The sequence below is a fragment of the Hemibagrus wyckioides genome, linkage group LG07 (assembly GCF_019097595.1).
Source record: "Hemibagrus wyckioides isolate EC202008001 linkage group LG07, SWU_Hwy_1.0, whole genome shotgun sequence".
NCBI lineage: Eukaryota > Metazoa > Chordata > Actinopteri > Siluriformes > Bagridae > Hemibagrus > Hemibagrus wyckioides.
In genome coordinates, this window is record NC_080716.1 from 33,487,401 (window position 1) to 33,502,400 (window position 15,000).

At 47.4% G+C, this 15,000-nt stretch overlaps 1 protein-coding gene across 1 annotated transcript in view; it reads left to right on the forward strand.

Moving 5' to 3' along the window:
• Positions 1-15,000, forward strand: part of eif2b5 (eukaryotic translation initiation factor 2B, subunit 5 epsilon) — a 32,480-nt gene that overhangs the window by 17,093 nt on the left and 387 nt on the right. Inside the window, exons 7-16 of the mRNA XM_058395101.1 lie at positions 9,826-10,138; positions 10,276-10,421; positions 11,085-11,232; positions 11,323-11,424; positions 11,527-11,634; positions 12,203-12,293; positions 12,512-12,635; positions 13,412-13,537; positions 13,864-13,974; positions 14,359-15,000. The exon at positions 14,359-15,000 is cut by the window's right edge and continues 387 nt beyond it. Coding sequence (XP_058251084.1) covers positions 9,826-10,138; positions 10,276-10,421; positions 11,085-11,232; positions 11,323-11,424; positions 11,527-11,634; positions 12,203-12,293; positions 12,512-12,635; positions 13,412-13,537; positions 13,864-13,974; positions 14,359-14,418 — 1,329 coding nt within the window. The 3' untranslated portion in view covers positions 14,419-15,000. The remainder of the gene's footprint in view (positions 1-9,825; positions 10,139-10,275; positions 10,422-11,084; positions 11,233-11,322; positions 11,425-11,526; positions 11,635-12,202; positions 12,294-12,511; positions 12,636-13,411; positions 13,538-13,863; positions 13,975-14,358) is intronic.

Consider the following 15,000-nt stretch of genomic DNA (forward strand, 5'->3'; position numbering starts at 1 on the left):
TTCACCTTTCACACACACACACACACACACCTCACACTCTGTTCACCTTTCACACACACACCTCACACTCTGTTCACCTTTCACACACACACACACCTCACACTCTGTTCACCTTTCACACACACACATCTCACACTCTGTTCACCTTTCTCACACACACACACACCTCACACTCTGTTCACCTTTCACACACACACACACCTCACACTCTGTTCACCTTTCACATACACACACACACCTCACACTCTGTTCACCTTTCACACACACACACACCTCACACTCTGTTCACCTTTCACACACACACACACACCTCACACTCTGTTCACCTTTCACACACACACACACACACACCTCACACTCTGTTCACCTTTCACACACACACACACACACACACCTCACACTCTGTTCACCTTTCACACACACACACCTCACACTCTGTTCACCTTTCACACACACACACCTCACACTCTGTTCACCTTTCTCACACACACACACACACACACACACACCTCACACACTGTTCACCTTTCACACACACACCTCACACTCTGTTCACCTTTCACACACACACACACACACACACATCACACTCTGTTCACCTTTCACACACACACACACACCTCACACTCTGTTCACCTTTCACATACACACACACACACACACACCTCACACTCTGTTCACCTTTCACATACACACACACACACACACACCTCACACTCTGTTCACCTTTCACACACACACACACACCTCACACTCTGTTCACCTTTCACATACACACACACACACACACACACCTCACACTCTGTTCACCTTTCACACACACACCTCACACTCTGTTCACCTTTCACACACACACACACACACACACCTCACACTCTGTTCACCTTTCACACACACACACACACACACCTCACACTCTGTTCACCTTTCACACACACACACATCACACTCTGTTCACCTTTCACATACACACACACACACACACACACCTCACACTCTGTTCACCTTTCACACACACACACACACACACACCTCACACTCTGTTCACCTTTCACACACACACACACACACACACACATCACACTCTGTTCACCTTTCACACACACACACACACCTCACACTTTGTTCACCTTACACACACACACACACACCTCACACTCTGTTCACCTTTCACACACACACCTCACACTCTGTTCACCTTTCACACACACACACACACACCTCACACTCTGTTCACCTTTCACATACACACACACACACCTCACACTCTGTTCACCTTTCACACACACACACACCTCACACTCTGTTCACTTTTCACCTTTCACACACACACACACACCTCACACTGTTCACCTTTCTCACACACACACACACACCTCACACACTGTTCACCTTTCACACACACACCTCACACTCTGTTCACCTTTCACACACACACACACACCTCACACTCTGTTCACCTTTCACACACACACACACCTCACACTCTGTTCACTTTTCACCTTTCACACACACACACACACCTCACACTCTGTTCACCTTTCACACACACACACACACACACACCTCACACTCTGTTCACCTTTCACACACACACACCTCACACTCTGTTCACCTTTCACACACACACACACACACACACACCTCACACTCTGTTCACCTTTCACATACACACACACACACACACACACACACACACATCACACTCTGTTCACCTTTCACACACACACACACACACACACATCACACTCTGTTCACCTTTCACACACACACACACCTCACACTCTGTTCACCTTACACACACACACACACACCTCACACTCTGTTCACCTTTCTCACACACATCTCACACTGTTCACCTTTCTCACACACACACACACACACACATCACACTCTGTTCACCTTTCACACACACACACACACACACACACACACACATCACACTCTGTTCACCTTTCACACACACACACACACCTCACACTCTGTTCACCTTACACACACACACACACACCTCACACACTGTTCACCTTACACACACACACCTCACACTCTGTTCACTTTTCACACACACACACCTCACACTCTGTTCACCTTTCACACACACACACCTCACACTCTGTTCACCTTTCACACACACACACACACACACACACCTCACACACTGTTCACCTTTCACGCACACACACACACACACACACACACACCTCACACTCTGTTCACCTTTCACACACACACACACACACACACACACCTCACACTCTGTTCACCTTTCACATACACACACATACACACACACACCACACACTCTGTTCACCTTTCACACACACACATACACACACACACACCTCACACTCTGTTCACCTTACACACACACACACATCTCACACTCTGTTCACCTTTCACACACACACACACACACACACACCTCACACTCTGTTCACCTTTCACACACACACACACCTCACACTCTGTTCACCTTTCACACACACACACACACACACACCTCACACACTGTTCACCTTTCACACACACACACACCTCACACTCTGTTCACCTTTCACACACACACACACACCTCACACTCTGTTCACCTTTCACACACACACACACACACACACACACACACACACACACACCTCACACTCTGTTCACCTTTCACACACACACACCTCACACTCTGTTCACCTTTCACACACACACACACCTCACACTCTGTTCACCTTTCACACACACACACACACACACACACACACCTCACACTCTGTTCACCTTTCACACACACACACACATCTCACACTCTGTTCACCTTTCACACACACACACACCTCACACTCTGTTCACCTTTCACACACACACACACACACACACCACACACTCTGTTCACCTTTCACACACACACACACCTCACACTCTGTTCACCTTACACACATACACACATCTCACACTCTGTTCACCTTTCACACACACACACCTCACACTCTGTTCACCTTTCACACACACACACACACACACACACACACACACACATACACCTCACACTCTGTTCACCTTTCACACACACACACCTCACACACTGTTCACCTTTCACACACACACACACACACACACCTCACACTCTGTTCACCTTTCACACACACACACACACACCTCACACTCTGTTCACCTTTCACACACACACACACACACCTCACACTCTGTTCACCTTACACACACACACACACCTCACACTCTGTTCACCTTTCACATACACACACACACACACACACACCTCACACTCTGTTCACCTTTCACATACACACACACACACACACCTCACACTCTGTTCACCTTTCACACACACACACACACACACACCTCACACTCTGTTCACCTTTCACACACACACACACACACACCTCACACTCTGTTCACCTTTCACACACACACACACACACCACACACTCTGTTCACCTTACACACACACACACCTCACACTCTGTTCACCTTTCACATACACACACACACCTCACACTCTGTTCACCTTTCACACACACACACACACACACACCTCACACTCTGTTCACCTTTCACACACACACACACACACACATCACACTCTGTTCACCTTTCACATACACACACACACACACACACCTCACACTCTGTTCACCTTTCACATACACACACACACACACACACCTCACACTCTGTTCACCTTTCACACACACACACACACACATCACACTCTGTTCACCTTTCACACACACACACACACACACACACCTCACACTCTGTTCACCTTTCACATACACACACACACACACACACCTCACACTCTGTTCACCTTTCACATACACACACACACACACACACCTCACACTCTGTTCACCTTTCACACACACACACACACACACACACCTCACACTCTGTTCACCTTTCACACACACACATCACACTCTGTTCACCTTACACACACACACACACCTCACACTCTGTTCACCTTTCACATACACACACACACACACACACACCTCACACTCTGTTCACCTTTCACATACACACACACACACACACACCTCACACTCTGTTCACCTTTCACACACACACACACACCTCACACTCTGTTCACCTTTCACACACACACGCACACACCACACACTCTGTTCACCTTTCACACACACACGCACACACCACACACTCTGTTCACCTTACACACACACACACCTCACACTCTGTTCACCTTTCTCACACACACACACACCTCACACTCTGTTCACCTTTCACACACACACACACACACATCACACTCTGTTCACCTTTCACACACACACACACACACACCTCACACTCTGTTCACCTTACACACACACACACACCTCACACTCTGTTCACCTTTCACACACACACACACACCTCACACTCTGTTCACCTTTCACACACACACACACACCTCACACTCTGTTCACCTTTCACACACACACACACCTCACACTCTGTTCACCTTACACACACACACACCTCACACTCTGTTCACCTTTCACATACACACACACCTCACACTGTTCACCTTTCACACACACACACACACACACCTCACACTCTGTTCACCTTTCACACACACACACACACACACCTCACACTCTGTTCACCTTTCACACACACACACACACACACCTCACACTCTGTTCACCTTACACACACACACACCTCACACTCTGTTCACCTTTCACATACACACACACACACACCTCACACTCTGTTCACCTTTCACACACACACACACACACACCTCACACTCTGTTCACCTTTCACACACACACACACACACACATCACACTCTGTTCACCTTTCACATACACACACACACCTCACACTCTGTTCACCTTTCACACACACACACACACACACCTCACACTCTGTTCACCTTTCACACACACACACACACACACACACACACACACACACACATCACACTCTGTTCACCTTTCACACACACACACACACCTCACACTCTGTTCACCTTACACACACACACACACACCTCACACTCTGTTCACCTTTCACACACACACCTCACACTCTGTTCACCTTTCACACACACACACACACACACCTCACACTCTGTTCACCTTTCACACACACACACACACACACACATCACACTCTGTTCACCTTTCACATACACACACACACCTCACACTCTGTTCACCTTTCACACACACACACACACACCTCACACTCTGTTCACCTTTCACACACACACACACACACACACACATCACACTCTGTTCACCTTTCACACACACACACACACCTCACACTCTGTTCACCTTACACACACACACACACACCTCACACTCTGTTCACCTTTCACACACACACCTCACACTCTGTTCACCTTTCACATACACACACACACACCTCACACTCTGTTCACCTTTCACACACACACACACCTCACACTCTGTTCACTTTTCACCTTTCACACACACACACACACCTCACACTGTTCACCTTTCTCACACACACACACACACCTCACACACTGTTCACCTTTCACACACACACCTCACACTCTGTTCACCTTTCACACACACACACACACCTCACACTCTGTTCACCTTTCACACACACACACACCTCACACTCTGTTCACTTTTCACCTTTCACACACACACACACACCTCACACTCTGTTCACCTTTCACACACACACACCTCACACTCTGTTCACCTTTCACACACACACACACACACACACACACACACACACCTCACACTCTGTTCACCTTTCACACACACACACACACACACACACACACACACACACACATCACACTCTGTTCACCTTTCACACACACACACACACACACACATCACACTCTGTTCACCTTTCACACACACACACACACACACACACCTCACACTCTGTTCACCTTTCACACACACACACACACACACACACACACACACACATCACACTCTGTTCACCTTTCACACACACACACACACACACACATCACACTCTGTTCACCTTTCACACACACACACACACCTCACACTCTGTTCACCTTACACACACACACACACACCTCACACTCTGTTCACCTTTCTCACACACATCTCACACTGTTCACCTTTCTCACACACACACACACACACCTCACACACTGTTCACCTTTCACACACACACCTCACACTCTGTTCACTTTTCACACACACACACCTCACACTCTGTTCACCTTTCACACACACACACCTCACACACTGTTCACCTTTCACGCACACACACACACACACACACACCTCACACTCTGTTCACCTTTCACGCACACACACACACACACACACACCTCACACTCTGTTCACCTTTCACATACACACACATACACACACACACCACACACTCTGTTCACCTTTCACACACACACATACACACACACACACCTCACACTCTGTTCACCTTACACACACACACACATCTCACACTCTGTTCACCTCTCACACACACACACACACACACACACCTCACACTCTGTTCACCTTTCACACACACACACACCTCACACTCTGTTCACCTTTCACACACACACACACACACACCTCACACACTGTTCACCTTTCACACACACCTCACACTCTGTTCACCTTTCACACACACACACACACCTCACACTCTGTTCACCTTTCACACACACACACACACACCTCACACTCTGTTCACCTTTCACACACACACACACCTCACACTCTGTTCACCTTTCACACACACACACACACACACACACACACACCTCACACTCTGTTCACCTTTCACACACACACACCTCACACTCTGTTCACCTTTCACACACACACACACCTCACACTCTGTTCACCTTTCACACACACACACACACACACACACACCTCACACTCTGTTCACCTTTCACACACACACACACATCTCACACTCTGTTCACCTTTCACACACACACACACCTCACACTCTGTTCACCTTTCACACACACACACACACACACACACACACCACACACTCTGTTCACCTTTCACACACACACACACCTCACACTCTGTTCACCTTACACACATACACACATCTCACACTCTGTTCACCTTTCACACACACACACCTCACACTCTGTTCACCTTTCACACACACACACACACACACACACACACACACATACACCTCACACTCTGTTCACCTTTCACACACACACACCTCACACACTGTTCACCTTTCACACACACACACACACCTCACACTCTGTTCACCTTTCACACACACACACACACACCTCACACTCTGTTCACCTTTCACACACACACACACACACCTCACACTCTGTTCACCTTTCACATACACACACACACCTCACACTCTGTTCACCTTTCACACACACACACACACCTCACACTCTGTTCACTTTTCACCTTTCACACACACACACCTCACACTCTGTTCACCTTTCACACACACACACACACCTCACACTCTGTTCACCTTTCTCACACACACACACACACACCTCACACTCTGTTCACCTTTCTCACACACACACACCTCACACTCTGTTCACCTTTCACACACACACACACACCTCACACTCTGTTCACCTTTCTCACACACACACACACACACCTCACACTCTGTTCACCTTTCTCACACACACACACACCTCACACTCTGTTCACCTTTCACACACACACACACACCTCACACTCTGTTCACCTTTCACACACACACACACACACACACACCTCACACTCTGTTCACCTTTCACACACACACACACACACACACCTCACACTCTGTTCATCTTTCACACACACACACACACACACCTCACACTCTGTTCACCTTTCACACACACACACACACACACACCTCACACTCTGTTCATCTTTCACACACACACACACACACACCTCATACTCTGTTCACCTTTCTCACACACACACCCACACACACACACCTCACACTCTGTTCACCTTTCACACACACACACACACACACACACACCTCACACTCTGTTCACCTTTCACACACACACACACATCTCACACTCTGTTCACCTTTCACACACACACACACCTCACACTCTGTTCACCTTTCACACACACACACACACACACACACACACCACACACTCTGTTCACCTTTCACACACACACACACCTCACACTCTGTTCACCTTACACACATACACACATCTCACACTCTGTTCACCTTTCACACACACACACCTCACACTCTGTTCACCTTTCACACACACACACACACACACACACACACACACACATACACCTCACACTCTGTTCACCTTTCACACACACACACCTCACACACTGTTCACCTTTCACACACACACACACACACACACCTCACACTCTGTTCACCTTTCACACACACACACACACACACCTCACACTCTGTTCACCTTTCACACACACACACACACACCTCACACTCTATTCACCTTTCACATACACACACACACCTCACACTCTGTTCACCTTTCACACACACACACACCTCACACTCTGTTCACTTTTCACCTTTCACACACACACACCTCACACTCTGTTCACCTTTCACACACACACACACACCTCACACTCTGTTCACCTTTCTCACACACACACACACACACCTCACACTCTGTTCACCTTTCTCACACACACACACCTCACACTCTGTTCACCTTTCACACACACACACACACCTCACACTCTGTTCACCTTTCTCACACACACACACACACACCTCACACTCTGTTCACCTTTCTCACACACACACACACCTCACACTCTGTTCACCTTTCACACACACACACACACCTCACACTCTGTTCACCTTTCACACACACACACACACACACCTCACACTCTGTTCACCTTTCACACACACACACACACACACACCTCACACTCTGTTCATCTTTCACACACACACACACACCTCACACTCTGTTCATCTTTCACACACACACACACACCTCACACTCTGTTCATCTTTCACACACACACACACACACACACACACACCTCATACTCTGTTCACCTTTCTCACACACACACCCACACACACACACCTCACACTCTGTTCATCTTTCACACACACACACACACACACACACACCTCACACTCTGTTCACCTTTCACACACACACACACCTCACACTCTGTTCATCTTTCACACACACACACACACACACCTCACACTCTGTTCACCTTTCACACACACACACATCTCACACTCTGTTCACCTTTCTCACACACACACCCACACACACACCTCACACTCTGTTCACCTTTCACACACACACACACCTCACACTCTGTTCACCTTTCACACACACACACCCACACACACACCTCACACTCTGTTCACCTTTCTCACACACACACACACACACCTCACACTCTGTTCACCTTACACACACACACACCCACACACACACCTCACACTCTGTTCACCTTACACACACACACACCCACACACACACCTCACACTCTGTTCACCTTTCACACACACACCCACACACACACCTCACACTCTGTTCACCTTACACACACACACACCCACACACCTCACACTCTGTTCACCTTTCACACACACACCCACACACACACCTCACACTCTGTTCACCTTTCACACACACACACACACACACACACACACTCTGTTCACCTTCACTTCATTCATTTCTTTTCATTTTTATCATGCTAGCCAGAGTTAGCTTCTCTGTGTGTATCTGGTCACAGTGGTGTGTAGCAGTGTGAACAGCTTTGTGTGCTTCATGCTAAGTTGTGCTATGAGCTACTTCCTGTTTCCTGTCAGATTTTGGGGAATCAGATCCACATGTTTGTGAGTAAAGATGGCTACGGCGCGCGCGTCTCCAACCTGCACATGTACGACTCCGTGTCCTGCGATCTGATTGGCCGCTGGGCGTATCCCATCACCCCTGAAGCTAACTTCTCAGATGAGGAGGGGCGGAGCTGCACGCACTCTCGCCACAATGTTTACCGTGAAGTGGGCGTCGGTTTAGGACACGGCAGTTTGATGGAGGAAAACGTTCTGATTGGACAAAACACGGTGATCGGCGCCAACTGCAGCCTCTCTAACACCGTGATCGGGGCTAACTGCCTGATCGGTAACACTCCCACTTCCTGTTTCACTCCCACTTCCTGTTTCACTCCCACTTCCTGTTTCACTCTCACTTCCTGCTTCACTCTCACTTCCTGCTTCACTCTGACTTCCTGTGTGTGTGTGTGTGTGTGTGTCTCCTAGGAGATGGTGTGGTGTTGGACAGGGCGTTTATCTGGAACAGTGTTCATATTGGAGACGGAGTGACGGTTCGTCAGTCTGTGGTCTGTGATGGAGTGGAGGTGAAGGACGGAGTCACACTCAAACCACAGTGTGTACTCGCTTATGGTGTAAGAACACACACACACACAGTGTGTACTCGCTTATGGTGTAAGAACACACACACACACACACACACAGTGTGTACTCGCTTATGGTGTAAGAACACACACACACACACACACAGTGTGTACTCGCTTATGGTGTAAGAACACACACACACACACACACACAGTGTGTACTCGCTTATGGTGTAAGAACACACACACACACACACACACACAGTGTGTACTCGCTTATGGTGTAAGAACACACACAGTGTGTACTCGCTTATGGTGTAAGAACACACACACACAGTGTGTACTCGCTTATGGTGTAAGAACACACACACACACACACACACACACAGTGTGTACTCGCTTATGGTGTAAGAACACACACACACACACAGTGTGTACTCGCTTATGGTGTAAGAACACACACACACACACACACACAGTGTGTACTCGCTTATGGTGTAAGAACACACACACAGTGTGTACTCGCTTATGGTGTAAGAACACACACACACACACACACACAGTGTGTACTCGCTTATGGTGTAAGAACACACACACACACACACACACAGTGTGCTGTATATCCCTCACCTCTAACACACCTCTGATGCTAACTATCTTTAAATAGCTCTTATATTTTAACCCCTGACCTTTGACCCTTGCCCCCTGGTGTAGGTGGTGGTGGGGCCGGGCGTGTCTCTCCCTGAGAGGACAGTTGTGTCTCTGCATCACCCAGATGAGGAGGAGGAAGATGATGAAGAAGATGAGTTCTTGAGTGAAGAGAATGACATCAATGTTCATAAAGACAAGATCAAACACAAGGGTACACACACACACACACACACACACACACCTGTGTAGTCCAGAAGATGAACACACACCTGTATGAGTTTTTTTACTTGTTTGTGTTTAGCATATAATCCAGCTGAGGTGGGCTCTGAGGGGCGGGGCTACCTGTGGAAGAACAGCAGCACTGATGATGCGGAGGAGGAGGAGCTAACACAATGCATTTGGGGTAACACACACACAGACGCACCCAGACACACACACACACATTCCCAGACACACACACCCCTGAATGAAAGGTCTGTGTGTGTGTGTGTGTGTGTGTGTGCAGGTCTGGTTCTGAAGTCCGATCCTGACAGTGAGACAGAGAGCGAGGCTAGTGAAGGGTCACATGATCCTGGGAGCCGATCTGAATCCCCCGAGCTCGACGATGTTAAAGGTACTGACCCACGGCCAGGTCATGGGTACTTGCTGCTTCGGACACCGTTGCCATGGTAACCGTGATGATGCTAAACACTCTGCATGTTAAAAGCTCTGTGCTGCAGGAGGTGCACTCACTTTACACACACACACCCCAGTTGTGGTACACTGCAGACACTGGTTTGAGGTGGTAGGTTGTCATGGCAACCAGAAATGCTGGTTTGTGGTGCTGCTAAACATTTAGCTACCAACATGCAGCGACACATGCTTATGGTGTAGTTTGTAGACAGTTTAGGTGTTGGTGTTCAATTCTGGTGGTCTGTTGTCATGGTTACCACACACTCTGTAGCTGAAACTTTAATAACTACACAATTCTGACACGATGGACTTATAAGTAATTACAGTTTTATAATATCAGTGTGTACTGTGCTACTGTGATGGGGTAACCCTGTCGTCATGGTGACCATGTAGCTAATGTTGAGCATGTCGTTCTGTATCTAACCGCTTTCTGAAAGAGAGTGTGTTATTTATATGAATGGTTTTAACACATACAGAGTTAACTGTGTGTGTGTGTGTGTGTGTGTCAGTGTTTCAGAACGAGGTTCTCGGCACTCTGCAGCGAGGTCTGGAGGAGAACATCAGCTGTGACAATCTGGTTCTGGAGATTAACTCGCTCAAGTGAGTCAGAGACACACTGATAAACCAGTCGCTGGTTAATGAGTGTGAAAGAGTGTGTGTGTGTGTGTGTGTGTGCGTGTGTGTGGTGTGTGTGTGTGAGGTGTGTGTGTAAGAGCTGTGGTGTAAGGGGCATAAAACTCTTAGTGTAACAGGAATAGAATTAGCTCCAGAAACACAACAGATTTATTGTTGTTGTTGTTGTTGTTGTTGTTGTACAGGTATGCCTATAACATCTCTCTGAAGGAGGTGATGCAGATCCTCACTAAAGTGGTGCTGGAGTTTCCTTTCCATCAGCATGGAGCTCACATCACTGCTGCCCAGTACTCCTCTCTACTGCTGCCCGTGAGTCTGTCTGTCTGTCTGTCTGTCTGTACATCACTGCTGCCCAGTACTCCTCTCTACTGCTGCCCGTGAGTCTGTCTGTCTGTCTGTCTGTCTGTCTGTCTCTCTGTCTGTCTGTACATCACTGCTGCCCAGTACTCCTCTCTACTGCTGCCCGTGAGTCTGTCTGTCTGTCTGTCTGTCTGTCTGTCTGTCTCTCTGTCTGTCTGTACATCACTGCTGCCCAGTACTCCTCTCTACTGTTGCCTGTGAGTCTGTCTGTCTGTCTGTCTCTCTCTCTGTCTGTCTGTACATCACTGCTGCCCAGTACTCCTCTCTACTGCTGCCCGTGAGTCTGTCTGTCTGTCTGTCTGTTTGTCTCTCTCTCTGTCTGTCTGTACATCACTGCTGCCCAGTACTCCTCTCTACTGCTGCCCGTGAGTCTGTCTGTCTGTCTGTCTGTCTGTCTGTCTCTCTCTCTGTCTGTCTGTACATCACCGCTGCCCAGTACTCCTCTCTACTGCTGCCCGTGAGTCTGTCTGTCTGTCTGTCTGTCTGTCTGTCTCTCTCTCTGTCTGTCTGTACATCACTGCTGCCCAGTACTCCTCTCTGCTGCTGCCCGTGAGTCTGTCTCTCTGTCTGTCTGTCTGTCTCTCTCTCTCTCTCTATCTGTCTGTCTGTACATCACTGCTGCTCAGGAGTCTGTCTGATTTCAGTAGATATCTGAGAAGTGCTCTGTATGTTTGATTGCTTATTGCTGTGAAAGGAAGCCAGATAAAGTGTGTGTGTGTGTTTAGTTGTTGAAGAAGTGGTCTCCGGTGTTTAAGAACTATGTGAAGCGAGCTCAGGATCACGCACACTGTCTCTCCAGTCTGGAGGAAGTGTTCATTGAGCACGACACACATTGGCCCGCCCTCGCCAAGGTAAAGCCACACCCACAGCCATAAACCACACCCATAATACATACCCGCAACCAAAACCCAGAGCCACACCAACAATGAAGAGCTGTCCTCACCACCCAAAGCCACACCCACTACACAAAATCACACCCACTTCATTAAACCACACCTACAACAAAGAGCTAACCTCACCACCCAAAGCCACATCCACCACACAAAACCACACCCACTATGCAAAACCACACCTAACTTGTGTATATAAGCTCCTCTATATAGTTGTAGTGTGCTGTGGTTTATGTGTGTGTGTGTGTGTGTGTGCGTGCATGTGTGTGTGTGTGTGTGCTCTGTAGGTGTTGATGAGTGTGTACCAGTTGGAGATTCTAGATGAGGACTCCATTATGCGCTGGTTCTCTCAGGGATCTCAGACGGAGCGGAGCAAAACCCTGCGCAAGAACCCGGGGGTGAGACACTGACTGGGAAATACTAGTAGTACTAATAACGATAATCATCATCAAAATAATAATAATAAAGTTTGTTTTTTATTTCTGTCACACTGTAACAGTATATGAGTGTAATGTTTATAATTCCAGTCTAATTCTACAATATAAACACAGCTAATGTAAAGTGTATGGAAAATAAGTGTTCTATTGCTTATTTATTTGTGGGATTAAAATTCTCAGTTCTTGTCTAAGATTAAAGCTCTAGATCTTCATGATGAGTTTATTTATGGAGACGTTTGGGTTCAAAAAGAATAAACACAGATTAATTTTAATTATTTAATGAAAATCGCTGAGTTGTTGGCCAAGAGAAGTGATGACCCCGGGGTGTGTGTTTACTGTGTGCAGCTGCTGAAGTTCATCCAGTGGTTGGAGGAGGCTGAGGAGTCTTCAGAGGGAGACGAATAAACACGTCATCAGTGTGTGTGTGTGTGTGTGTGTGTGTGTGTGTGTGTGTGTGAGAGAGAAGCAGAACTGATCTCAATAATTATTCATGCTAATGAGGGACACTGATGTTAACACACACAATGTGTTTATTAGCACTTAACACTGCTTCCTGATGCTTTTGTAAAAGTGCTTTAGCTGTGTGAGCTATTGTTACCATGGAGATGACCTTTGACCCTGTGACCATAATGTTAGCTTGTTGAATGGACCCCGGAGTGAAATATTCAATGTGTAATATTCCTATGTTCTGATTGGCAGCTGTGAGACCTGTTTAAAGGCTGAAATGAAAGTGTGTGTGTGTGTGTATTTATCCAGTGTGTCCTACTGCTCTTTTTATACTTCCTGTTCAGACTGGATCTTGATGAAGAAACAAAAGCTACAGATAATAATGACAGTGATGATGATGATGATGATGAACTTTATTCCCATCTGCAACCATTTTGAGAAGAAACCTTCTGCACTCTCCTGATATATTCGAGCTCAGTGATGTGAACAGAGATGTCCAGGATGAACATAAAGTTCAGAGGGAAGTAGCAGAGGTGATCG